General features: G+C 35.0%; 2 protein-coding genes across 4 annotated transcripts in view; one reads left to right on the top strand and one right to left on the bottom strand.

The window, feature by feature from the left end:
• Positions 1–10,518: 10,518 nt before the first annotated feature.
• LOC145949002 (transmembrane protein adipocyte-associated 1 homolog) lies at positions 10,519–16,325 on the top strand. Of its 3 annotated transcripts, XM_083058665.1 has the most exons (8): positions 10,520–10,699; positions 11,122–11,318; positions 11,394–11,689; positions 11,767–11,963; positions 12,050–12,110; positions 12,191–12,377; positions 12,478–12,607; positions 14,161–16,325. In XM_083058665.1, exons 2-8 carry the CDS (start codon positions 11,170–11,172, stop codon positions 14,311–14,313), a joined length of 1,173 nt encoding a protein of 390 aa, XP_082914791.1. In that variant the 5' UTR covers positions 10,520–10,699; positions 11,122–11,169; the 3' UTR covers positions 14,314–16,325. The 3 variants fall into 3 exon arrangements, with proteins under 3 accessions (XP_082914789.1, XP_082914791.1, XP_082914790.1); XM_083058663.1 differs by lacking the exon at positions 14,161–16,325 and having other exon boundaries at positions 10,519–10,699; positions 12,478–14,146; XM_083058664.1 differs by lacking the exon at positions 14,161–16,325 and having other exon boundaries at positions 10,689–10,784; positions 12,478–14,146.
• A 454-nt stretch (positions 16,326–16,779) lies between these two features.
• The window catches only part of LOC145949003 (peroxisomal leader peptide-processing protease-like), a 65,653-nt gene continuing 56,395 nt past the window's right edge, over positions 16,780–26,037 (bottom strand). Inside the window, exons 3-8 of the mRNA XM_083058667.1 lie at positions 19,656–20,373; positions 19,252–19,409; positions 19,052–19,164; positions 18,636–18,819; positions 17,586–17,870; positions 16,780–17,229 (exon numbers count right to left, since the gene is read on the bottom strand). Coding sequence (XP_082914793.1) covers positions 17,141–17,229; positions 17,586–17,870; positions 18,636–18,819; positions 19,052–19,164; positions 19,252–19,409; positions 19,656–20,359 — 1,533 coding nt within the window. The 5' untranslated portion in view covers positions 20,360–20,373 and the 3' untranslated portion in view covers positions 16,780–17,140. The remainder of the gene's footprint in view (positions 17,230–17,585; positions 17,871–18,635; positions 18,820–19,051; positions 19,165–19,251; positions 19,410–19,655; positions 20,374–26,037) is intronic.

Here is a 26,037-nt window from a genome sequence, read left to right as displayed (position 1 = left end):
ACTGTTAAAATGTATAATCGATGAATTTTTGGCTCGTCTTTAAATATTAGAAATCGATACTTTTTGACGCGGACCCTATGCGACGCATCCTTACTTTATGTATATCAAACGAAAAAGTTTGTACGCTGGTGTCTGCTTGGTACCAAAAAATTCTGTAATCAGTGGACTATTAAAATGTATAATCGATGAATTTTTGGCTCGTCTTTAAATATTAGCAATCGATACTTTTTGACGCGGACCCTGTGCGACGCATCCGTATTTTATGTTTATCAAATTAAAAAATTTGTACGCTGGTGTCTGCTTGGTACCAAATAATTCTGTAATCAATATACTATTAAAATGTATAATCGATGAATTTTTGGCTCGTCTTTAAATATTAGAAATCGATACTTTTTTGCCGCTGATCCTTTGCGACGCATTCTTATTTTATGTATATCATATTAAAAAATTTGTACGCTGGTGTCTGCATGGTACCAAAAGATTCTGTAATCAATGTACTATTAAAATGTATAATCGATGAATTTTTGGCTCGTCTTAAAATATTAGAAATCGATACTTTTTGACGCGGACCCTATGCGACGCATCCTTATTTTATGTATATCAAACGAAAAAGTATGTACGCTGGTGTCTGCTTGGTACCAAAAAATTCTGTAATCAATGGACTATTAAAATGTATAATCGATGAATTTTTGGCTCGTCTTTAAATATTAGAAATCGATACTTTTTGACGCTGACCCTGTGCGACGCATCCTTATTTTATGTATATCATTTTAAAAAGTTTGTACGCTGGTGTCTGCTTGGTACCAAAAGATTCTGTAATTAATGTACTGTTAAAATGTATAATCGATGAATTTTGAGCTCGTCTTTAAATATTAGAAATCGATACTTTTTGACGCGGACCCAATGCGACGCATCCTTACTTTATGTATATCAAACGAAAAAGTTTGTACGCTGGTGTCTGCTTGGTACCAAAAAATTCTGTAATCAATGGACTATTAAAATGAATAATCGATGAGTTTTTGGCTCGTCTTTAAATATTAGAGATCGATACTTTTTGACGCGGACCATGTGCGACGCATCCGTATTTTATGTTTATCAAATTAAAAAATTTGTACGCTGGTGTCTGCTTGGTACCAAATAATTCTGTAATCAATATACTATTAAAATGTATAATCGATGAATTTTTGGCTCGTCTTTAAATATTAGAAATCGATACTTTTTTGCCGCTGATCCTTTGCGACGCATTCTTATTTTATGTATATCATATTAAAAAATTTGTACGCTGGTGTCTGCATGGTACCAAAAGATTCTGTAATCAATGTACTATTAAAATGTATAATCGATGAATTTTTGACTCGTCTTAAAATATTAGAAATCGATACTTTTTGACGCGGACCCTATGCGACGCATCCTTATTTTATGTATATCAAACGAAAAAGTATGTACGCTGGTGTCTGCTTGGTACCAAAAAATTCTGTAATCAATGGACTATTAAAATGTATAATCGATGAATTTTTGGCTCGTCTTTAAATATTAGAAATCGATACATTTTGACGCTGACCCTGTGCGACGCATCCTTATTTTATGTATATCATTTTAAAAAATTTGTACGCTGGTGTCTGCTTGGTACCAAATAATTCTGTAATCAGTATACTATTAAAATGTATATTCCATGAATTTCTGGCTTGTCTTAAAATATTAGAAATTAATACTTTTTTGCCGCTGACCCTATGCGACGCATCCTTATTTTATGTATATCATATTAAAAAATTTGTACGCTGATGTCTGCATGGTACCAAAAGATTCTGTAATCAATGTACTGTTAAAATGTATAATCGATGAATTTTTGGCTCGTCTTAAAATATTAGAAATCGATACTTTTTGACGCGGACCCTATGCGACGCATCCTTACTTTATGTATATCAAACGAAAAAGTTTGTACGCTGGTATCTGCTTGGTACCAAAAGATTCTGTAATCAATGTACTGTTAAAATGTATAATCGATGAATTTTTGGCTCGTCTTTAAATATTAGAAATCGATACTTTTTTGCCGCTGACCCTGTGCGACGCATCCTTATTTTATGTATATCATATTAAAAAATTTGTACGCTGGTGTCTGCATGGTACCAAAAGATTCTGTAATCAATGTACTGTTAAAATGTATAATCGATGAATTTTTGGCTCGTCTTTAAATATTAGAAATCGATACTTTTTTGCCGCTGACCCTGTGCGACGCATCCTTATTTTATGTATATCATATTAAAAAATTTGTACGCTGGTGTCTGCATGGTACCAAAAGATTCTGTAATCAATGTACTATTAAAATGTATAATCGATGAATTTTTGGCTCGTCTTAAAATATTAGAAATTCATACTTTTTTGCCGCGGACCCTATGCGACGCATCCTTATTTTATGTATATCAAACGAAAAAGTTTGTACGCTGGTGTCTGCTTGGTACCAAAAAATTCTGTAATCAATGGACTATTAAAATGTATAATCGATGAATTTTTGGCACGTCTTTAAATATTAGAGATCGATACTTTTTGACGCGGACCATGTGCGACGCATCCGTATTTTATGTTTATCAAATTAAAAAATTTGTACGCTGGTGTCTGCTTGGTACCAAAAGATTCTGTAATCAATGTAATGTTAAAATGTATAATCGATGAATTTTTGGCTCGTCTTTAAATATTAGAAATCGATACTTTTTTGCCGCTGACCCTGTGCGACGCATCCTTATTTTATGTATATCAAATGAAAAAGTTTGTACGCTGGTGTCTGCTTGGTACCAAAAGATTCTGTAATTAATGTACTGTTAAAATGTATAATCGATGAATTTTTGGCTCGTCTTTAAATATTAGAAATCGATACTTTTTGACGCGGACCCTGTGCGACGCATACGTATTTTATGTTTATCATATTAAAAAATTTGTACGCTGGTGTCTGCTTGGTACCAAATTATTCTGTAATCAATATACTATTAAAATGTATAATCGATGAATTTTTGGCTCGTCTTTAAATATTAGAAATCGATACTTTTTGACGCGGACCCTGTGCGACGCATCCGTATTTTATGTTTATCAAATAAAAAAATTTGTACGCTGGTGTCTGCTTGGTACCAAAAGATTCTGTAATCAATGTACTGTTAAAATGTATAATCGATGAATTTTTGGCTCGTCTTTAAATATTAGAAATCGATACTTTTTGACGCGGACCCAATGCGACGCATCCTTACTTTATGTATATCAAACGAAAAAGTTTGTACGCTGGTGTCTGCTTGGTACCAAAAAATTCTGTAATCAATGGACTATTAAAATGAATAATCGATGAATTTTTGGCTCGTCTTCAAATATTAGAGATCGATACTTTTTGACGCGGACCATGTGCGACGCATCCGTATTTTATGTTTATCAAATTAAAAAATTTGTACGCTGGTGTCTGCATGGTACCAAAAGATTCTGTAATCAATGTACTATTAAAATGTATAATCGATGAATTTTTGGCTCGTCTTTAAATATTAGAAATCGATACTTTTTGACGCTGACCCTATGCGACGCATCTTTATTTTATGTATATCAAATGAAAAAGTTTGTACGCTGGTGTCTGCTTGGTACCAAAAGATTCTGTAATCAATGTACTGTTAAAATGTATAATCGATGAATTTTTGGCTCGTCTTTAAATATTAGAAATCGATACTTTTTGACGCGGACCCTATGCGACGCATCCTTACTTTATGTATATCAAACGAAAAAGTTTGTACGCTGGTGTCTGCTTGGTACCAAAAAATTCTGTAATCAGTGGACTATTAAAATGTATAATCGATGAATTTTTGGCTCGTCTTTAAATATTAGAAATCGATACTTTTTGACGCGGACCCTATGCGACGCATACGTATTTTATTTTTATCATATTAAAAAATTTGTACGCTGGTGTCTGCTTGGTACCAAATTATTCTGTAATCAATATCCTATTAAAATGTATAATCGATGAATTTTTGGCTCGTCTTTAAATATTAGAAATCGATACTTTTTGACGCGGACCCTGTGCGACGCATCCGTATTTTATGTTTATCAAATAAAAAAATTTGTACGCTGGTGTCTGCTTGGTACCAAAAGATTCTGTAATCAATGTACTGTTAAAATGTATAATCGATGAATTTTTGGCTCGTCTTTAAATATTAGAAATCGATACTTTTTTGCCGCTGACCCTGTGCGACGCATCCTTATTTTATGTATATCAAATGAAAAAGTTTGTACGCTGGTGTCTGCTTGGTACCAAAAGATTCTGTAATCAATGAACTGTTAAAATGTATATTCGATGAATTTTTGGCTCGTCTTTAAATATTAGAAATCGATACTTTTTTGCCGCTGACCCTGTGCGACGCATCCTAATTTTATGTATATCAAATGAAAAAGTTTGTACGCTGGTGTCTGCTTGGTACCAAAAGATTCTGTAATCAATGTACTGTTAAAATGTATAATCGATGAATTTTTGGCTCGTCTTTAAATATTAGAAATCGATACTTTTTTGCCGCTGACCCTGTGCGACGCATCCTTATTTTATGTATATCAAATGAAAAAGTTTGTACGCTGGTGTCTGCTTGGTACCAAAAGATTCTGTAATCAATGGACTATTAAAATATATAATCGATGAATTTTTGGCTCGTCTTTAAATATTAGAGATCGATACTTTTTGACGCGGACCATGTGCGACGCATCCGTATTTTATGTATATCATTTTAAAAAATTTGTACGCTGGTGTCTGCTTGGTACCAAATAATTCGGTAATCAATATACTATTAAAATGTATATTCGATGAATTTTTGGCTTGTCTTAAAATATTAGAAATTAATACTTTTTTGCCGCTGACAATATGCGACGCATCCTTATTTTATGTATATCATATTAAAAAATTTGTACGCTGGTGTCTGCATGGTACCAAAAGATTCTGTAATCAATGTACTGTTAAAATGTATAATCGATGAATTTTTGGCTCGTCTTTAAATATTAGAAATCGATACTTTTTGACGCGGACCCTATGCGACGCATCCTTACTTTATATATATCAAAAGAAAAAGTTTGTACGCTGGTGTCTGCTTGGTACCAAAAAATTCTGTAATCAGTGGACTATTAAAATGTATAATCGATGTATTTTTGGCTCGTCTTTAAATATTAGAAATCGATACTTTTTGACGCGGACCCTGTGCGACGCATACGTATTTTATGTTTATCATATTAAAAAATTTGTACGCTGGTGTCTGCTTGGTACCAAATTATTCTGTAATCAATATACTATTAAAATGTATAATCGATGAATTTTTGGCTCGTCTTTAAATATTAGAAATCGATACTTTTTGACGCGGACCCTGTGCGACGCATCCGTATTTTATGTTTATCAAATAAAAAAATTTGTACGCTGGTGTCTGCTTGGTACCAAAAGATTCTGTAATCAATGTACTGTTAAAATGTATAATCGATGAATTTTTGGCTCGTCTTTAAATATTAGAAATCGATACTTTTTTGCCGCTGACCCTGTGCGACGCATCCTTATTTTATGTATATCAAATGAAAAAGTTTATACGCTGGTGTCTGCTTGGTACCAAAAGATTCTGTAATCAATGGACTGTTAAAATGTATAATCGATGAATTTTTGGCTCGTCTTTAAATATTAGAAATCGATACTTTTTTGCCGCTGACCCTGTGCGACGCATCCTAATTTTATGTATATCAAATGAAAAAGTTTGTACGCTGGTGTCTGCTTGGTACCAAAAGATTCTGTAATCAATGTACTGTTAAAATGTATAATCGATGAATTTTTGGCTCGTCTTTAAATATTAGAAATCGATACTTTTTTGCCGCTGACCCTGTGCGACGCGTCCTTATTTTATGTATATCAAATGAAAAAGTTTGTACGCTGGTGTCTGCTTGGTACCAAAAGATTCTGTAATTAATGTACTGTTAAAATATATAATCGATGAATTTTTGGCTCGTCTTTAAATATTAGAAATCGATACTTTTTGACGCGGACCCTATGCGACGCATCCTTTCTTTATGTATATCAAACGAAAAAGTTTGTACGCTGGTGTCTGCTTGGTACCAAAAAATTCTGTAATCAGTGGACTATTAAAATGTATAATCGATGAATTTTTGGCTCGTCTTTAAATATTAGCAATCGATACATTTTGACGCCGACCCTGTGCGACGCATCCGTATTTTATGTTTATCAAATTAAAAAATTTGTACGCTGGTGTCTGCTTGGTACCAAATAATTCTGTAATCAATATACTATTAAAATGTATAATCGATGAATTTTTGGCTCGTCTTTAAATATTAGAAATCGATACTTTTTTGCCGCTGATCCTTTGCGACGCATTCTTATTTTATGTATATCATATTAAAAAATTTGTACGCTGGTGTCTGCATGGTACCAAAAGATTCTGTAATCAATGTACTATTAAAATGTATAATCGATGAATTTTTGGCTCGTCTTAAAATATTAGAAATAGATATTTTTTGACGCGGACCCTATGCGACGCATCCTTATTTTATGTATATCAAACGAAAAAGTATGTACGCTGGTGTCTGCTTGGTACCAAAAAATTCTGTAATCAATGGACTATTAAAATGTATAATCGATGAATTTTTGGCTCGTCTTTAAATATTAGAAATCGATACTTTTTGACGCTGACCCTGTGCGACGCATCCTTATTTTATGTATATCATTTTAAAAAATTTGTACGCTGGTGTCTGCTTGGTACCAAATAATTCTGTAATCAATATACTATTAAAATGTATATTCGATGAATTTCTGGCTTGTCTTAAAATATTAGAAATTAATACTTTTTTGCCGCTGACCCTATGCGACGCATCCTTATTTTATGTATATCATAGTAAAAAATTTGTACGCTGGTATCTGCATGGTACCAAAAGATTTTGTAATCAATGTACTGTTAAAATGTATAATCGATGAATTTTTGGCTCGTCTTTAAATATTAGAAATCGATACTATTTGACGCGGACCCTATGCGACGCATCCTTACTTTATGTATATGAAACGAAAAAGTTTGTACGCTGGTGTCTGCTTGGTACCAAAAAATTCTGTAATCAGTGGACTATTAAAATGTATAATCGATGAATTTTTGGCTCGTCTTTAAATATTAGAAATCGATACTTTTTGACGCGGACCCTATGCGACGCATCCTTACTTTATGTATATCAAACGAAAAAGTTTGTACGCTGGTGTCTGCTTGGTACCAAAAAATTCTGTAATCAATGGACTATTAAAATGTATAATCGATGAATTTTTGGCTCGTCTTTAAATATTAGAAATCGATACTTTTTGACGCTGACCCTGTGCGACGCATCCTTATTTTATGTATATCATTTTAAAAAATTTGTACGCTGGTGTCTGCTTGGTACCAAATAATTCTGTAATCAATATACTATTAAAATGTATATTCGATGAATTTCTGGCTTGTCTTAAAATATTAGAAATTAATACTTTTTTGCCGCTGACCCTATGCGACGCATCCTTATTTTATGTATATCATAGTAAAAAATTTGTACGCTGGTATCTGCATGGTACCAAAAGATTTTGTAATCAATGTACTGTTAAAATGTATAATCGATGAATTTTTGGCTCGTCTTTAAATATTAGAAATCGATACTATTTGACGCGGACCCTATGCGACGCATCCTTACTTTATGTATATGAAACGAAAAAGTTTGTACGCTGGTGTCTGCTTGGTACCAAAAAATTCTGTAATCAGTGGACTATTAAAATGTATAATCGATGAATTTTTGGCTCGTCTTTAAATATTAGAAATCGATACTTTTTGACGCGGACCCTATGCGACGCATCCTTACTTTATGTATATCAAACGAAAAAGTTTGTACGCTGGTGTCTGCTTGGTACCAAAAAATTCTGTAATCAATGGACTATTAAAATGTATAATCGATGAATTTTTGGCTCGTCTTTAAATATTAGGGATCGATACTTTTTGACGCGGACCATGTGCGACGCATCCGTATTTTATGTATATCATTTTAAAAAATTTGTACGCTGGTGTCTGCTTGGTACCAAATAATTCTGTAATCAATATACTATTAAAATGTATATTCGATGAATTTTTGGCTCGTCTTTAAATATTAGAAATCGATACTTTTTTGCCGCTGACCCCGTGCGACGCATCCTTATTTTATGTATATCATATTAAAAAATTTGTACGCTGGTGTCTCCATGGTACCAAAAGATTCTGTAATCAATGTACTATTAAAATGTATAATCGATGAATTTTTGGCTCGTCTTAAAATATTAGAAATCGATACTTTTTGACGCGGACACTATGCGACGCATCCTTATTTTATGTATATCAAACGAAAGAGTTTGTACGCTTGTGTCTGCTTGGTACCAAAAGATTCTGTAATCAATGTACTGTTAAAATGTATAATCGATGAATTTTTGGCTCGTCTTTAAATATTAGAAATCGATACTTTTTTGCCGCTGACCCCGTGCGACGCATCCTTATTTTATGTATATCATATTAAAAAATTTGTACGCTGGTGTCTGCATGGTACCAAAAGATTCTGTAATCAATGTACTATTAAAATGTATAATCGATGAATTTTTGGCTCGTCTTAAAATATTTGAAATTCATACTTTTTTGCCGCGGACCCTATGCGACGCATCCTTATTTTATGTATATCAAACGAAAAAGTTTGTACGCTGGTGTCTGCTTGGTACCAAAAAATTCTGTAATCAATGGACTATTAAAATGTATAATCGATGAATTTTTGGCTCGTCTTTAAATATTAGAGATCGATACTTTTTGACGCGGACCCTATGCGACGCATCCTTATTTTACGTATATCAATTATTAAAGTTTGTACGCTGGTGTCTGTTTGGTAGCAAAAGATTCTGTAATCAATGTATTATTAAAATGTATAATCGATGAATTTTTGGCTAGTATGCTATAAATTGTTAAATAATTTTACATTTTCTCATAAACAATGTTATTACGAATAATCTGTTTTCTGTTTTACTCAATTATTTCTTTGTCGGCTAATAACATTATTATAGTAACAATCGATTCTTAAGCAGAATTTTTGAGCAAAATTTTAATAAAAAACAACACGTAGATATAATAATAAATGCGATATATAATTCATACATATATAAATCTATATGTAAACTCGCCTCTAAATGTTCAAGCACTGAGAGACTCTAATGACTCGATTATCTTTACCGAATATTGCTCGATTTTTGCCATTTGAAATTTCGCTCTAATACGCAATAAAATTACGAAATAATCTCACAATTGATTCATAAAACAGTGCTATTGCGAATAATCACATCAATTTGATCCGATTATCTCTTTGTCGGCTTAGCGGTATCTGAACGATCTTTAGACGCACTGGACATCATCCGGACATTTTCAACAGCACTTTTTGATGGATTCTAACCAAAAAATTAATTGATTTAAAATATAATTATAACATATTATCATTGTGAATTGTGATTATTAATATAAATAATTATAATAATTATAAGTAAAAGCTATATGATTAAATTTCGTAAAACGAACTAAGCCTAAAAAATCGTCTATTACGAGCCTCTTCGTGTAAAACTACGTTATGGATTTTTTCTGCCAAATGCTATTATTATAATAGTTAGATGGATTGGAAACTGTTACGATAATAGGAAATTGCAGAATAAATTGAGTTGATAACTTTTACGATTACGTAATCCAGGAACTTAATGAAAATGCTTTAATTCTTGCCCAAATAAAAAATTAAAGTGATTAAAACAATCTCAGATCATTTATATTAATTATAAGAATATTTAAATGTGGCCCATACCGTAAATATGAAAAAATAAAATATATGTACGTGAACTGTCATTATCATGATCGTAGTTTCGATCTGCTACAATTGATCAATCACATACGCAGAATCGCAGGAAAGGAATCAACTATACACACGATACATGTATCGACTTTAAACGCGCACTTCTCGCGTTGACATTAATTTTTTCATAAGGATTTAATGCTATTTATTACACAATCCACGATACTTGCAGCTGCGGTAAATTCAGATTAAGAAACGATCTATCGTCGAACGATCTATCGATGAGCGACCTATCGACAAACGACGTATCGACCTATTCTTCAAGTTTTGTCCAGTGATTATTTCTCAAATTTTTGGCAATTTCGACAAATTATCGCGTCAAACTCTCAATATTCATAATTAAATATTTCGTTCTCTGGCATTTACTTATCCGCGCGAATTTAACGCTAAGTTTAATCGGACATCGCAAAGACGCGCGCACAAAGCATTGATGTGAATGAACACTCGAGTCATTGGAATCTCGTAGTATCGTAGCAACGCCAATTGAAGCGCACGAGAGTGAGGAAAGATACGACAGAGAGAGAAAGAGAGAGAGAGAGAAAGAGAGAGAGAGAGAGAGAGCGAGAGAGAGAGAGTGAGAGAGAGAGAGCGTGAGAGCGAGAGGGGGAGAGAGAGATAGTAAGCGAAGCGAGCGAGTGAGAAAGAAGGAGAGTGGAGCGTAGATATTTTGTGGAAAGGCGGAAAGCAGAATTGTGCAAAGTACGCGTTCGTCACGCATCGAGTGTTTGCCACGGTTGGTTGGAAAAAACGCGCCGTTTCCCGGGGAAAAATGAGAGCGACGTCTTCATGCACGGTAAACTGATTAACAGTCTTTTATATCCAATTAGCTAAGTCGGTTGTCCGAGACTGGACGTTGTGTCAGGCTGATCGTTTGACAGGTACACAATAGGCAGCTATTTATCGATTTTTCCGTAACGTCGTTCGTGATATTCATGCCTATGTTAGAAAAGTTTTAGAGACTCGAGCTCGATCTCGACCTCCGTTTATTTGACACTTCGTTTTCGCTTCGCAAATCGAAATGTCAAAAATGCCAGTGACTCTGAAAATATTTTAGGTTATGTTGTGCAATATCGTATTTTGTTTTGTATAATACTCTGTACCTAGTATATCGCTTAGAGATTGTTTGAGATCTCTCAACGTGAGATCTCTAGAAACTGCACACTGTGTGATTATATTGTTTATTGACATTTCATTCTGCGAATTGTTTTCCATTAGTGAAACTATAGGAGGAGAATCTGATACTACGCTAGGAGAAGGTAGGAAATGTACGGCGCCGAGAGGGAGGAAGTGTCTGAAAGTTGGTTACATACGTATGATCTGAGCAGTACTATGATTCCCAATATAAGTACGGCGGTTGAGGACGAGGAGCATTTCTGCAAGCTTATTCTATATAAGGAAATCAAAGATTCAAGGTATGTGTCATGACTTATCATACGGCATAATACAATCGGTATTATGAGAAATTTCATCTTGCGTTTATCTTTCAGAGTACGAATATGGGATGTCATCATTCTGGTACCAAATCTCTTGTTCCTTCTATTCATCGCGATGCGATTCAACAGAGCAAGGCTTAAATTACGTGCAACGAGTAGTCCGATATTTTTAGCGTTTTATGGTCTCGTTATTTGTAATGTAGTTATATCAGTGATACGTTGCATCGTGTCGATGACTGTAAATGCAGCAGCAACAGTTGGCGGCAAGGCTGACAAAGTTTTGTGGGTCACAGTGAGATTTTTTCTACTATCCACCGAGATGAGTGTAGTTATATTTGGTTTAGCATTTGGTGAGTGACATATTCAGAGAAAGAAAAGGGAATATTTCCTGCAATATTTCCTAACATGCAACTTTTATTCACTTTAGGTCACTTGGACAGCCGTTCTAGTATTCGTAGAGTATTACTTGCAACGTCATTTATAGCATTGGCTTTCACGATCACTCAAGGAACATTGGAATTAGTTTTGCCAGATGATACATTTCATATTCCCAGCCGTGATTTTTACGTATTTGGTCACGGCGGTATGATGTTTTGGTTTTGCAGCAGTCTCGTTTTTACTACGGTATGCTTGCGCACGCCGTTTTTTTTTTAAATTTTTTGTTAGAAAATTGATACATAGATTGCTGAATATATCGATATCGCTTCTAGATATATCTCTTCATATTAATACTGCCATGGACACGGTTACGAGACCGCCTAGCACTTCCTAGTAAGCAATTCTCATCACATTATATAATGCTTTGTCGTTGATTGTGACTATATACAATATATATTTGTTTCCTGTTACAGCACGGAAAAGCTTTTACATTTATGCTGGAACGCTGGCGACATTGGATCTAGTGCAATCAATTGGTGCAGGCTTTTTAAACTATACGCAAAATCCAGTGGGATTATGCATTGTAGATTTCACAGCAGCAGTGTATTTAACTCTTTTTACTCCTTTGGTTTATCATACATTCCTATCGGAATTCTTCGGGTAAGCTACTCTCTGCAATATAATAATACATTAGCAATTTGAATAATTGGGGGATCGTTTGGATGTTTGGTTAATATATTTTGGAAATTTCTGTTTTCAGGGTTTCACAACCATCAATAATGTTCTCTTACAAGGCACAAGTGGACGACGCAATGGATGAAGACACGGTGTCGTTACCGCATCAACAGAGTTTTTCATCCTTGAAAACCGACAGCGATTACATCTATCAGGTCCATACTCCTTCTATTCACATACCGCTGTATGATTCTCAAGCATTGAAATCCTCCAAGCAGGGAGCTTCTCTTTATTCCTTAACATCAGCTAAAGATCCGAAAAATAGCGACTCGAGCACCTTCGGTTCACCAATTAGATCGTTTCGCTCGACAACCGGTATTAGAAGCTTCGATAGAGATCTCAGCACAGAAAAGAATATCTCGGAATTGGCTAATTATCCTTTGATTAGATCCGACGCCTTATCCTTATCCGCCCAAAAGAGTGTACCGGATCTAAGACTTTCCAGCCCGAGCAGAAAAGCCATTTCTGTAACGCATGTTAAGTACGATGGTCCCAGTAGTGTCTCGAATTTGCTCTTCTCGCCCGATACCGCTAGTAACTTTCTCTACAAACCGAAAACAATCGACAGTAACGTTAATTTGTACTCTCAAACGAGAAAAAATAGCTTAGAAGGTGTGTTGGATAACGCTACTGTAGATCACGTGGCTATAGTTGAGAACATTCCGCATGGAGATAGTAATTTTTCGGAAATACCTCAGGCTCCAGCGCTAGAAAATAGCTTACAGTCCATTTTGGAGAGCGGCACGCACGAAATTGAAACGTTGGATTTCCAAGAATCTCGATTAAAAATAAGTGATGATTTAGCGCTTCAAGAGAGCGCTGCCTCCGTAAATCCGAGCTATTTAATGACGCGTTTAGACATTGATTTCTCAAAAAACTATTCGGACGATATGTTATCTAGTACATCCAATACTTCGAACATCACGCAACAATTACTTCCTAGATCGAGTTTTTCTCGTTCAACCGTCGCCTATCGAAAGAACAAAAATGATTCGAAAGAAGGAGAATCGGGCGGCTTAAGTGATTATTTGTTATCTATAACATCCCCAAAATTCGAGAAACACAAAAGGAACAAAACACAACAAGATCCTGATCCCTCTCACGATTCAGATACGCAAACTGAATCTTTGTAGATAGCTTGTTATCGTTGCAGTGTTGTGGTTCACTATCTGTACACCATGGATAATTCTTCCAAGTTTTACATTTTGATTTTATTAATTTGATTGATAATTTGATAGTTATTAATCCCTATATATTACGCATTATAACGTATAATGGTAAGACCATTTGAGAGCTTTATCTAACTGTAAATATATCTTAGCATGTTTAGAGAAATATCGTATATAAGATTAAACGTATTGATGTAGTCAATGCATTTGGTTTCATTTATTTACACTAACTTCGGGCAATTTCCCCCTTGACAACGATATCACGCTGCTTCTTTATGGATGGAATCTTGTAAATATTTTCAAGCGATATTTCGTGTGTGATGCACTGTTTGCACTGTGCTTCAATAATGCATTGGTACACGCGAGACACGATGTTTTGTTATTAACAAAATGTGCTTTGATGCTCAATTATCGCAAAGTTCAATTTTTCAGCGTTATGTTAGCTCCACGGTAATTTTTTAAAATTAATTAATTAAATGATTGATTGGAGGTCTGCCTCGGAATGCAAAGGGGAATGTTTTTTTCTTCTTTCTTTACAGAATCACAGCGTTTATGACTCGACCCAGTTCGACACGAACGCTACGCCAATCAACCCGCTCTACGCGGCGTCTCTTCAAAGCCCAGATAGTATTACCGGTTACAGTATAGACAGTCAAGAAGCGCCGAACCCGCCAAATGGTTATCAACAATGAACTGTCGCGCATATCGGTTCGCGATGTGCTACAGAAAAAGCTACAGAACGAACCTGGATACACACGAACAATTATTTCAACGATCAAATTATTTAATTTTACTAAGAACTTTGTGAGATCCCCTTCTAAATACGAAGAAGAATTCGCTACTTTTCTTTGAAAGGAGCGTGTCGTACGAAAGAAATTCGAGTGAAAGTAGCGTTAAGATTGTCGCGAGTCTAAGGAAGGATTCTAGTCGCTCTTAAAGAATTTTCAAGGCCGTAATAAACACGGATGCTTTCGGTCTTCATGTGATAGTTGACTAGATGCGCCAAATTGTGATCGCAAAACGCTGGAAGAAATCTCGTAGAGACTCAGAATCTCCAGATAGTTTTAATTTGCTTTATTATTAGGGCCTGAGGTTTTTTCTCGAAGGATAATTAGAAGGTATAGCGTTAATTTATATTATTTTTGTACTTAAATAGAGACTTTGTGTGAGATCGTCGCGCGAGTGAATTTTTTATAGCACATGAAAAATAGAACTTTTCTTCAGCAAAACGCATTTATCCTAAAGGCCATTGCTCGTACAAAAATTTTAGTCGTAATCGTAAGGCCGTAAGCAAATCGTCCAATCATAGAGAAGAATTATCATAACGTAATAAGAATGCTTGATTGTGATTGGACGATTTGCTTACGGCCTTACTATTACGACTAAAATTTTTGTACGTGCAATGGCCTTAAAGCATGTACAAGATGTATAGGTCGTTTTAGGATTCGCATACTGCCTCTCGAACGCAGACATATTCTCATTAGTCGTTAATCTTTTTTTTTTTTACTCAAAATATCTTCGTCCAAGTAAAGAGAATTCAGTATAAGATATAATTAGAAAATAAAAATTCATATCAACACTTTTTTTTAATTGTCACCATTACGCAATAACTACGTAATATGCGACTTTTGCAATGTCCTATATATGCAGTGCGATCAATCTCATAGCGAAATATTATTCCCGTCTTTATTATTTTCTTTTGAAAACTGCAAAAATTGTGGCGGATTATTATGCGGATTAATCAATAAGACAAAAATGAAACACTTAGATTTAACTTTCGAATCTTGCTTATCGTTTCTCCGTCCTCATCAAAGTGGACGTCGTCGTATTGTTCGAAAGTGATCCTTCTTGCGTGTGAAACTACGCGCCAGCAACAAGTCGGACACTCGCTATTTTCTTACTTTTGCATCGAAAATCATTAGATCGATTATATAAGGACAATAGGAGTCATTAAGATTAAATGTGCGGAGATAATTTTTTTAGATTTAAGAAAAACTCTTCGACACTCCAATAACTATTACTGAAGACTCCATCCATAATGTACATACATGATCTGTATTCTAATGTAAAGGATATCGTACTATTTATATATATATTAATATATATACATACATATATTTATCGATATTAGGTATCTCCGTAATCTGACGATTCAGATCTGATTCATTCACTCCTGCGTTGCTTGCGATTTTTTTTTTTTTAATCGAACGTTTTTTTATTAGTCTTACGCAGGAGGAAAGATAAGAGAAAATATACACAAAATTAGCATTATAGAATTGACGAAATGTTTATCACATCATGTCCGAGATCGCGATTGTAAGTTCACGAGGTTGTAGATTCCTCCGTTTTCCTACGTGCATTTTAGACGAGGGAAAACTAAGAGCGAAAGAAAAATCACAAGTGATAACATAACTACGTATTTTCTAGCATTTAAGCCATTTGAACTTGTATATAAAACGGAATGAAACAGCATGGAACGGCGTTATACAACGTTAATTCTCTGTCAATTGCAATTGCTTTTTACCATCTCCGACTATCAATCACCCCGCACTCTTCACGAACGTTACCTGCGATCGTCTGACCGTGTGTGATTCTTTTGTAAGCATCGAGTGCAGTGTATAAGGCAATATTATGTGATCGCGTCATATAGCTATACTTGATTGAAAGAAAGATAAAATAAAAAAATAAATTACAATTCTCTGCATGTTTTATATTTTCTTAATTCGTAATTATATCTCGAACATAACTCTTTTATTAGATATAAATAAAATTAAACTATTTTTAGAGAAACTTTTGTGTTTAATTAAATACAGGAAGCGAGTATGGATTAAAGCTGTTACGCAGGAAGTTGTACGAGCATGTGTCAGATGGCGAAACAAGTATATCTGAGAATTATGCTACATGCTATTTCAAAAAAGGATCAGATATATGACAAATAGTAATTTATTACAAATTAATTTAGATTTATTATAATATGCATCTTATAATAGATCAATATATTATATTACGATATTTTTTATATATCTAATAATATCTTGTAGAAATCATATTTTCTGACAAGGCAAATACAACCTTTGCAAATATATGTACACCAACGTTAAACATCGCTTGAAAATTCAGTACGCGACGATATAAGATAATATTATTCATCAGCAAAGTCTTTAGCATAAATATGAAGGGATCGTTGACTCGTGTCATGCTTTGTGTGCCGATCGCTACGACTTAACGTCACGAAAAACTTTCTCTTTATATTAAACTCGGTCAATGGCGTATGTTATTCAATCAGAGTTCGAAGGTGAGATTATGTTCGCAACAGCGTGTCGAATTCGAGATTGGCAGGTCCAGCATGACTCGCAGACAAATATTCCGTAATGCAAATAATCCAATATCTTATCCACGCAATATGATAGTCGCAATAAAAATAGCCCAAATAACAAATAATCCACCATACGATTAGAGCTTGAATATACATATAGTATATGTGTCGAGTTTATAAGTTTATCCCGCGTATTATTTTTTTCACAATTTAGACGGCAACAAAGGGTAGAAGTTCCAAACGTTGCGCACTATCGCGTCGTCGCATGTGAAAGCTTGAAGCACGTCGGGATCTGGAACGAAAATAGAAGCAAAAGATAAACCACTTTAATTCTATCTAGTTTCTACAATGTAAAAAAATAACAGTTAAAATCGAAAAAAAACCGAAGAACAGAATAATTAAAATATTTTAGCTCTGTCTTAATTAATTTTATAATTACTCTGATCTCAAAAATATATGTATATATAATTTAATATGATTAACTTTATTTATTAAAGATTTAAGATTTTCGCTCGGATCGCACTTCGGTGCGGCTCTACTGTAGTATCTTTCGTTCCTTGCGGTGCGGAAGGCTTATAGTCCAGGCATCGTCCAAATTATATAGTCGTTAGATCGTCGTCAGTGGCCAATTTAGATTTGTTTACTGACCGTCAGTGCGCAAGTATTCCCGCAGGGGCCGGTCCATCGTGGCGGCCGGTACCGCCAAGCTCATCCGCGGGTACAGCACGGCACCATCCGAGGAGAGCGCGTTGCATACAATCATTCCCAGCATCTCGCCGGTCGCGCGGCTGACTATCGGCCCGCCGCTGGTACCGCTCTGGGCGCAACAAGTTGTCAGGAGCGCGCAGTCCATCGACTTGGAGACCACGCCGCTGCTGATGGTCGGCCGGATGGACGAGGAGAACGGAAATCCCACGGACACCACCGGCTCGCCTGCAGGTGTTTTATACATGTATAATTAATATAATTTATTTCAACAAATATTATTTTTTTTATATATGTTTTATTTTTTTCAATTAAAAGATTTGAGATTTTAATACTGTTAGTTTTTTACATATTAAAAAGATCTAAGATTAAAATAATAGAAGAATAATAATGGTAGAAACTGAAAAAATTGCGCCAGTGAATTATAAGTATAGCTTTAATAAATGATGCTTGCTTTAATAATGAGATAATAATTTAGACATAGTATAATTTCGTTTTCATTTGTAAGACGGAGACTTTTTTAAAAATTTCGCACCGTAATTTGTGATAAAAATGATCAATAAAAGCAAGATTCTTATGGTAACGTGTAGTAAATAGATTTTTATTGCGATCGAGTAAATGGATGACTTATATGTGTTGGTTTCCAAGTTAGAAGGAGGCCAAATATCAATTTTACCATTAACGACGATCAATTGACCCAATTTTTTCGCAATTATACGTTATTTCTATCCTGATGAGGAAGAAGGTCAATGTTCCTGGCGTTGAGACGCCAGGAAATCGTTTGACACGCTGCTGGATATATCACTAATTTCCTCTTATTGAGAAAAGCTATGAGAGTAAGCTTCGATCTATCGTTCTAAATAACAATTCTTCTTTCTTCTTAGATAACAATTCGAAGTGATAAAAATTATTAAGACTAATATATTTCGCTTTCGAATCTTTAGAGATAAAATTGAAGAATAAAGGAAATGAAAAAAAGCATGAAATACTTACCTTTTACAACCGGAGCACGAGACAATCGTATCGACCTCAATGATGGATCCATATCCTGTGGATTTACTCTCAATACAGCCACGTCGTAAGGCTGATTCTCCGGGGTTCTATACAACAATTTCGCCCACGCGCGTGAATTGGTCTTGTCTGTGCTCATTTCGATTGATATCTCCCTTTCTGGCGCCTATTGGAATTTATTTTGACTTAGCTATAATTTTGTCGTACATAAAAAGTTATCCATTTGCTATATTACGCGATAATACCATTGCCACATGCTGAGCTTATTGCATTAAATGCGATTAGTTTTTTTACGTCGCGTGCTAAAATGTAGTTTGTATTTTTTTTTTAAATGTAGATACACACTAGAATACTTTTCTATTACGTTTTCGCATAAGCTTCTAAGAGTTTGATTTTACCTCGCCGACGACGTGCGAGCACGTCAGGAATGTACCGGTATCCTTATCCACGAGAACACCCGTGCCCCAATTAATTCCACATCTTACAAGCACGACACCTTTATCTAACGCTTCTATATGTCAGAAAAAAAGATAAAAATTTTATTGCATATGGATGTATTAAAAAGCGACAGAAAAAAATAACATTTATATTAACGTACTATCTTTCTGATAACTTGTGACCAGGGAATGAGGATTTTTCGTCCGTAAAATATTAAGCAAACACGGAGCAAGATTGGTGGCGAAGGTGTAATCCACCCATTCTCCACGACACCAACTCAACGGCGCGATCACCATCCCGCTGATAATTCGACGTTTGCTACGAAAAACATCTGTATAAAAAAAAATTCCAAAAGCGATAAAATAATAAAATATGTATAATCATCGATTTGACCGTCAATTAGTGATCTCTATCGAAATCTAATTAAGAGAGAATTTTCGAATCTAAAGCTTCTCGAATTCTAATTTATGTGATACTTGCGAATCGTATTTTATAAGTCTTTTGACAGTAAAGAAATTGGAGGATGTCTTTCGAGTAAAAAGAGTAAGTAAGAATCGTAATTACCAGTCTGGCGAAATGACGTAGACGGGACCACCCTCGCTACCGGGAAATGCGTACGCGTCCGTCATGATGATGCAGCCCTCGTCACCGACGATATTGCTGATGACACCGCGCGCGATCGAGCCGATGAATACGGGATTGCCGAAGGGTGTGGACTCGATTTCGACAGATGATCCGCGAATAGGATTCCGCAGAATCTGGTCCAGCAGACAAGAGAGAGCTTGTTTGACCATTGGAATTTCCACGATCGATTTTCCCTCAGAATCGGCGATGAAGACGAGTAGGTAAATCGGTCGCAGAAATCGATCGAATTTAATCGACGATTTAGGAAAGTTCCACGTTTCGAAGAACTCGTCAAAGGTCTTCGTCAGGAGTGGACACTTCCAAGCGGCCACGACCCTGCCGAGATGTTCCTGAACGTGCGAATTATCACTCGATCGAGAACCATCGTCGATCTCCAGATCGCGGTAGACTCGAAATTTCAATTCATTCGCGAGTTCCGTCGACGTGAGCGTGAGTTCTCCTGGTACCATATTCGTGATGAAGCTCGAAATCGCGTGAAACTTGTCGATAATTGGGCCTAATGCGGTGCCGTGCATCAGTATCCAATTTTTTGAGATCGAGATCCCACAGCTTCCTCGTGGTGTGATTCGTAAATCTTTATCGATCGGCGAGTGCAGTAAAAGTGCGCTGCTTGGAATATTCATCTTTTTTGACGATGCTACAAATAGAAAAAAAGCGGAATATCTTAGTTTTTGAATGATGTCCGAGTCGACAGAAAGGTAAACATATTTTTAAAATTGAAATAATGCTTATATAATACAACATATAATATATGCATATGCGCATATATATTAATAAGTATATGTACATAGTAAATGAGTTGAATTATATATATATTTACTAGAACAACACAAGCGCGCGTAATTCCTCGATTTTATATAAAAAAGAATGATATTTTTATATAAAGTTTGTTTAAACTTGAGTAATATTTTTTGATAGAAATCAGCTGATTAAAGCGTTGATTTGCTAATTAAATTTTAAAATAAAGATATATTATAAAAATTAAAATAATAATGTTATAAATAATGTTATAATACCTTAAACTCGAATAATATTTTTTGACAGAAATCAGCTGATAACTGTCAAAAAATATTAATCAAGTTTAAAGTACTATAACATTTTATTTAAAACATATTATTATTTTACAATTTTTATTACATATTATTATTCAAAAATTTAATTAGCAAATCAACGCTTTAATCAGCTGATTTCTGTCAAAAAATATTAATAAAGCGTTAATTTGCTAATTAAAAATTTTTTAATAATAACATGCTATAAAAATTAAAATAATAATATGTTGTAAATAATGTCATAATGCCTTATCTGCAATTAATATTTTTTTACAGAATTCAGCTGATAACTGTCAAAAATATTAATCGAGTTTAAGGAATTATAACATATTATTATTTAAAAAATTAATTAGCTAATTGACGCTTTAATCAGCTGATTTCTGTCAAAGAATGTTAATAAAGCGTTAATTTGCTGATTAAATTTTAAAATAATAATATGTTAAAAAATGTAAAATAGTAATATGTTGTAAATAATATGTTATAATGCCTTATCTGCGATTAATATTTTTTAATAATATGTTATAATTCTTTAAACTCGATTAAAATTTTTGAGTTATCAGCTGATTTCTGTCAAAAAATATTAATCGTGGACAAAGTATATATTATATAAGTATATACTATTATAACATATTATTATTTAATTTCTATTGAAAATATTATTTTTGTGCACATTGCACATTGCAAATAAAATTTTGACAGAAACTTTTTAAAAATATCTCGGTAATTCTCATCAAAGATTATGTTATTAAAATTTTTAATGAAATGATGAGATATTTTACATAATAATGTGCTTTTAATCTTTGCGTGTGTAGTGAATCAGTACGGTGCATCGATATTATTGCTGTGTTACACATAACTAATTAGCATTTAACAACGTGATATATATGTATATTATTAAACGATCAAACATCGAGATTGCTCTCTCTTGCAGGCTGTCTGATCCACCGCACAATTTAGCGGTGAAAGAATTAATTGTCGTGAGCGCAACACCCCGTGAAATCGCAATATTCTCTCGATAGAAAAAAATCCGACGCTTAAAAGAGAAAAAAGAAGAGAAAAGTCGCGATTATGTCGCATAATCATAAATCCACGAGTTCGCGCGTCATATGCAATGAATTGAAAAAGACGAGATCAGGAGACTTGATAAAATTAAAAATGATATGTGCGTCTACGTGACTTGTATCCCTCTGTAAATCACATAATGATAACGCGACTGTAAAAAAAAACATGGTTCTTACGACCTTAGCCTCGAAAGTGATAGAATTTTAAGAATGTTCCACTTAACGTAGAAAATACAATCACTTATATAACACGACAAATTATTTGCATTCTTTATTGCAATTTTTTGTCATTTTTGTTATATTAATTACTGTGTCATATTTTATAATACAATTATTATATCATTATTATTAATCGTATTTTGCATTATGTAATAATTAGCAACGATATTCCTAGATTGAAGTCATTAAATCAAATTTATAATTTGCATTGTTGTAGGAGCTGTCGTCTCGGGAATATTTCAGACTTTTCTGACATTAAAAAGAGAAATATGTCAAAACTCGTGCAACACATTAAGCGGCAATAATCCGTCGCATTTCTGCTTGTCCGGAGTCAAAGTGGAACAGGAAAGTCTTCTTCCAGGATCATAAAAAAAAGCTAAAAATAATCATGACTCAGCGAAGACAACGAAACATATATGCGATAAAAAGAAAAGAGGTCAAAAACGCCATAACAGTGCATAGAATATAACACGTCACATTTTTGTAGCAAGTGTGTGTGATGTATTAGAAGATCCGGTTTTCTTGGAACGCTAGTAGGAAACTGGTTTGACACTTGGCACGTGTCGCAAAAATGTAAAAAAACTCTCAGAGGTCAGGAGGAAAGAGAACAAGACATCCAAAAATAAACGCGACAACAAACAGAAGTTGAAGAGTCCATGAGATGATGACGTATAATACGTATACGAAATAAAGTCGGCACCAAATAAAGTCGGCGCCAATTATAGACGTCTATAGATATTGGGATAAATGAATTCTACAGGTTGAGGAAAAAAAACACACGTGCGTTTATGTGCGAAATGCGTCAACGCGCGACTTCTAAAGATAAATCGGTCGGCCCGACCGTGTTTTTATTCTAAAGATGTTTTAAGCAGTAATATAGCGACCTATCCCAGGTAATATATCGCAGACGAGAATCTCAAGGTTGTCGAACTTGAGCATCTCTCTCTCATCCTCTTAAAATAATCTTTATTATATTTTTTATTATGGACCTCTATATAAAAAGCTATAAAATATATCTCTTTCTCTTCTAGAGAATAGAAGTTATTTTTCTCGCGCATTACTTTATTTCTCTTTCAAGCAGAGAATGCAGTCACACGTGAAGATATCTAAAACCTCGTTGATGGAATCAACCTCGCAATTCTTTGAACTTCATGGTCTTCTCCTCGAATCCTGGTGCCTCTTCCCGATCGACTTCTGCGTTCTTTTCTTCTTACTTCCTCCCTCTCCCGATGATGATGGCCGTGCGACCACTTGCCAGCCGATCTTCAATGAAGATTGCCGACTATCCGGTCCTCCCGTGCATGTATTTCTTCTTCTTCTGTTTCTGTGTATTGACCGTTCGCGATACAGGATAAACGCATGCGAACCTACGTAAGTTTGCATCGGCAACCGCATGTGTATGGGCGATATAACGTAAATTTGTTGAAAAATATCGAAGTTCCTCGAGAGTATCAATAATGTCGCGATGTAACACAATATTCCAATATCTTTTTAATTAGTAGTATTAATAAGAAAGCGAAAACAAGATTTGATTTATGAAATAGTCGTGACGACTATTTTTCTTCCACGATAATTCTCATTAAGTTAATTGTTGACTGTTATCCACAATCCCTCGAGAGTGGGATAAAATACAACGATAACAAACTGGCTAGCCTAATGGACGTATAATCCATCGTGCGTATCTTTTTCTTCTCAAAGGTCTAAAAACGTTTTTTACGCCACCAGTCTCGTCACTTAATGAATCACGGATACGTAGTTCATTTATAATACGGCAAAGCTAGATAAACGTCTAATTAACGTTTGCGAACTAATTCCGCTACAATCCCGCGAAAAAGATATCGCCGTAATTAAGTCTAACAAGCGAACATTAGCAAAATCTATAAAAGAGAACGAATGGATTCGAGATTCGGGGGAGAAACTATCTCATCCTGGACTCTTCCGAAAGATAGATCCATTATAAAAATACGAAAATTCACAAATGTCCCTTTGTCGCGGAAGATCCAACGTATACGAGACAAGCGTGGGAAGAATCCTGAGCAATTACTCGCGTTTTACGACTTATTCAATATATTCATATATACCGTAATGAAATAAGTTGAATGCACGATATTCTCTCGTTTCAGAACATTCGCGAAGGAGCCCGAGGCGTCGCCGACCATCGCGATTTTCCCTCCTCGTTTCCATTACGCGCAGAGTAATTCTTTTGTATAATTAAGCGTGTCCGAGAGAGAGGAAGAGAGGAGAGAAAGAAAAACGCTTCTCTCGCGCTTCTCCTCGCCGCGCCTGCTCGATAACTGACCGGTTCTACTTGCGAGCGCGGCAAGACTGCGTGCCGCTATCTAATTTTCTGCTCGTGACTTAGATCGAATAACGATGGTCTTCCGTACGACTTGCAAGTCGCGCTCGCCGCACGTTCAATTACTGAAACATTGCGAGGATAATCGGATTTCGCAAACAGGCCTCTCCGCACCGAGCTCGCAATTTATGCGATAATTAATAAGTACCTGCCGATCGTCCGGCAGTGGTCCAAGCCGCTGGTAGTGGTTATTCGAGTTCGATTTTTATCTCGTTTGAATCTTAGAGAAATCCGTGTACATATTTTTTTTATATATGTATATATCTGATTGCCGCGTTTTATCATCTCGTTAAATTCTTGCGTTAAAGATATAATCAGAATTTATCAGTCTGTTAAAATAAAAGAAATAACTTGTAATTCGATGATAAAATATTTTCAACACAATCGTATCTGTATACAAGCGAACAAAAGTGTGGATCTGGTCGATTTCTTTCATGGCTCCATAGATTCATTTAAGCGATCCCTATACTGATGAGACTATATTTGTTAAATATGTAATATTTTAATTGTAGCGTGACATTGTTTCCTAGTTGTCAATCTCTTTCTGTGTATTAAAGGGAAAGCCTTTCCCGTATAAGGTAAATAAAAAAAATAAATAAATAAATAAATTTTCATAAGTGTAATAATTAGATGATAAAAGACTTTTAATAAAAATGTATGTGTGCAATATTTTAAAACTTTTTCGAGATCAACGAAATTCATGTATAAATTATATTCATATAATTTCTAATTATGCGCTATTAATGTCGCTTAAAGGGCCATATATCTTATCTTCGCTATAAAGGAATACGTTATATACATAAGTACGCGACCTGCCAAGGTCATTGCTGGTTCGCTCGGATCCAAGGCCACCCTTGGATCGACCGTCTTCAGAAAAGAACACGCTAAGTCGCGCTAACTCGATGATCATCAAGCGGGGTTACTCGTTTTCTTCTCATCGTCGCGGGATCGACTTCCTTTCGCGATGAATCGAAAAATCGGGCTCTCTCGCTGATGGGATGGAAAATCGCCGGCGTTGGCAAAAGGAAGAGCAGTTACAGCGGGAGTAACCACACGGGGCGTGTCCGGGACTGGTAAGCTGGACTAGTTTTTGCTCGAGTCTTGCACCGGTAGACCGCTTGGCACCTCGAAACATACGGTGCAACTCGTGCAGCTCGTTATCGTACTTCGACGTGGAACATGATCTCATTGCCGGCGAAAGAGAAGCTCTCGAAGAAACGGTTTGCTCACTTTTCAGCATTTGTACGATAGTACGATCGCACTTCCCGGAAAAAAAAAAATAGGCGTAAATTCGAAGGAATCGATAGACATTTCTTCTTTGCAAAGTTTTTAGAAATTTTCAATTATTTAATCAAATTGTCATCCTTTTTAATCCCTCTGTTTCAATATATATATATTTTTTTATATTATATTACTTACAAAATATTATTATTTTAATTGTAATAATATGTTGTAAATAATGGGTGTGTGAAGTTGGCACCCCTATGTTATGCTATCATAGTTCTGTTAAGAGTTATGAGTTATTTATAGAACCATAGGAAGAGTTCTTGATAATTTTTAGAAATAGTTCCGGTCATTACGATAACGAAAATCAGTTTCAAAAAATAGGGGTGCCA

Source organism: Prenolepis imparis, unplaced genomic scaffold, assembly GCF_030444845.1.
Source record: "Prenolepis imparis isolate NDT839.2.m4 unplaced genomic scaffold, iyPreImpa1.0 SCAF_2, whole genome shotgun sequence".
NCBI classification, from domain to species: Eukaryota; Metazoa; Arthropoda; class Insecta; order Hymenoptera; family Formicidae; genus Prenolepis; species Prenolepis imparis.
This window is presented reverse-complemented; position numbering and strand designations above follow the sequence as displayed.

Excerpts from the sequence above, each read along its gene's own strand:
- LOC145949002 (XM_083058663.1), top strand. The coding sequence starts at position 11,170 with ATGTACGGCGCCGAGAGGGAGGAAGTGTCTGAAAGTTGGTTACATACG. Across the intron at positions 12,111-12,190 it reads AGACCGCCTAGCACTTCCTA|CACGGAAAAGCTTTTACATT; the intron begins GTAAGCAATTCT and ends TTCCTGTTACAG. Across the intron at positions 12,378-12,477 it reads TTCCTATCGGAATTCTTCGG|GGTTTCACAACCATCAATAA; the intron begins GTAAGCTACTCT and ends TTCTGTTTTCAG.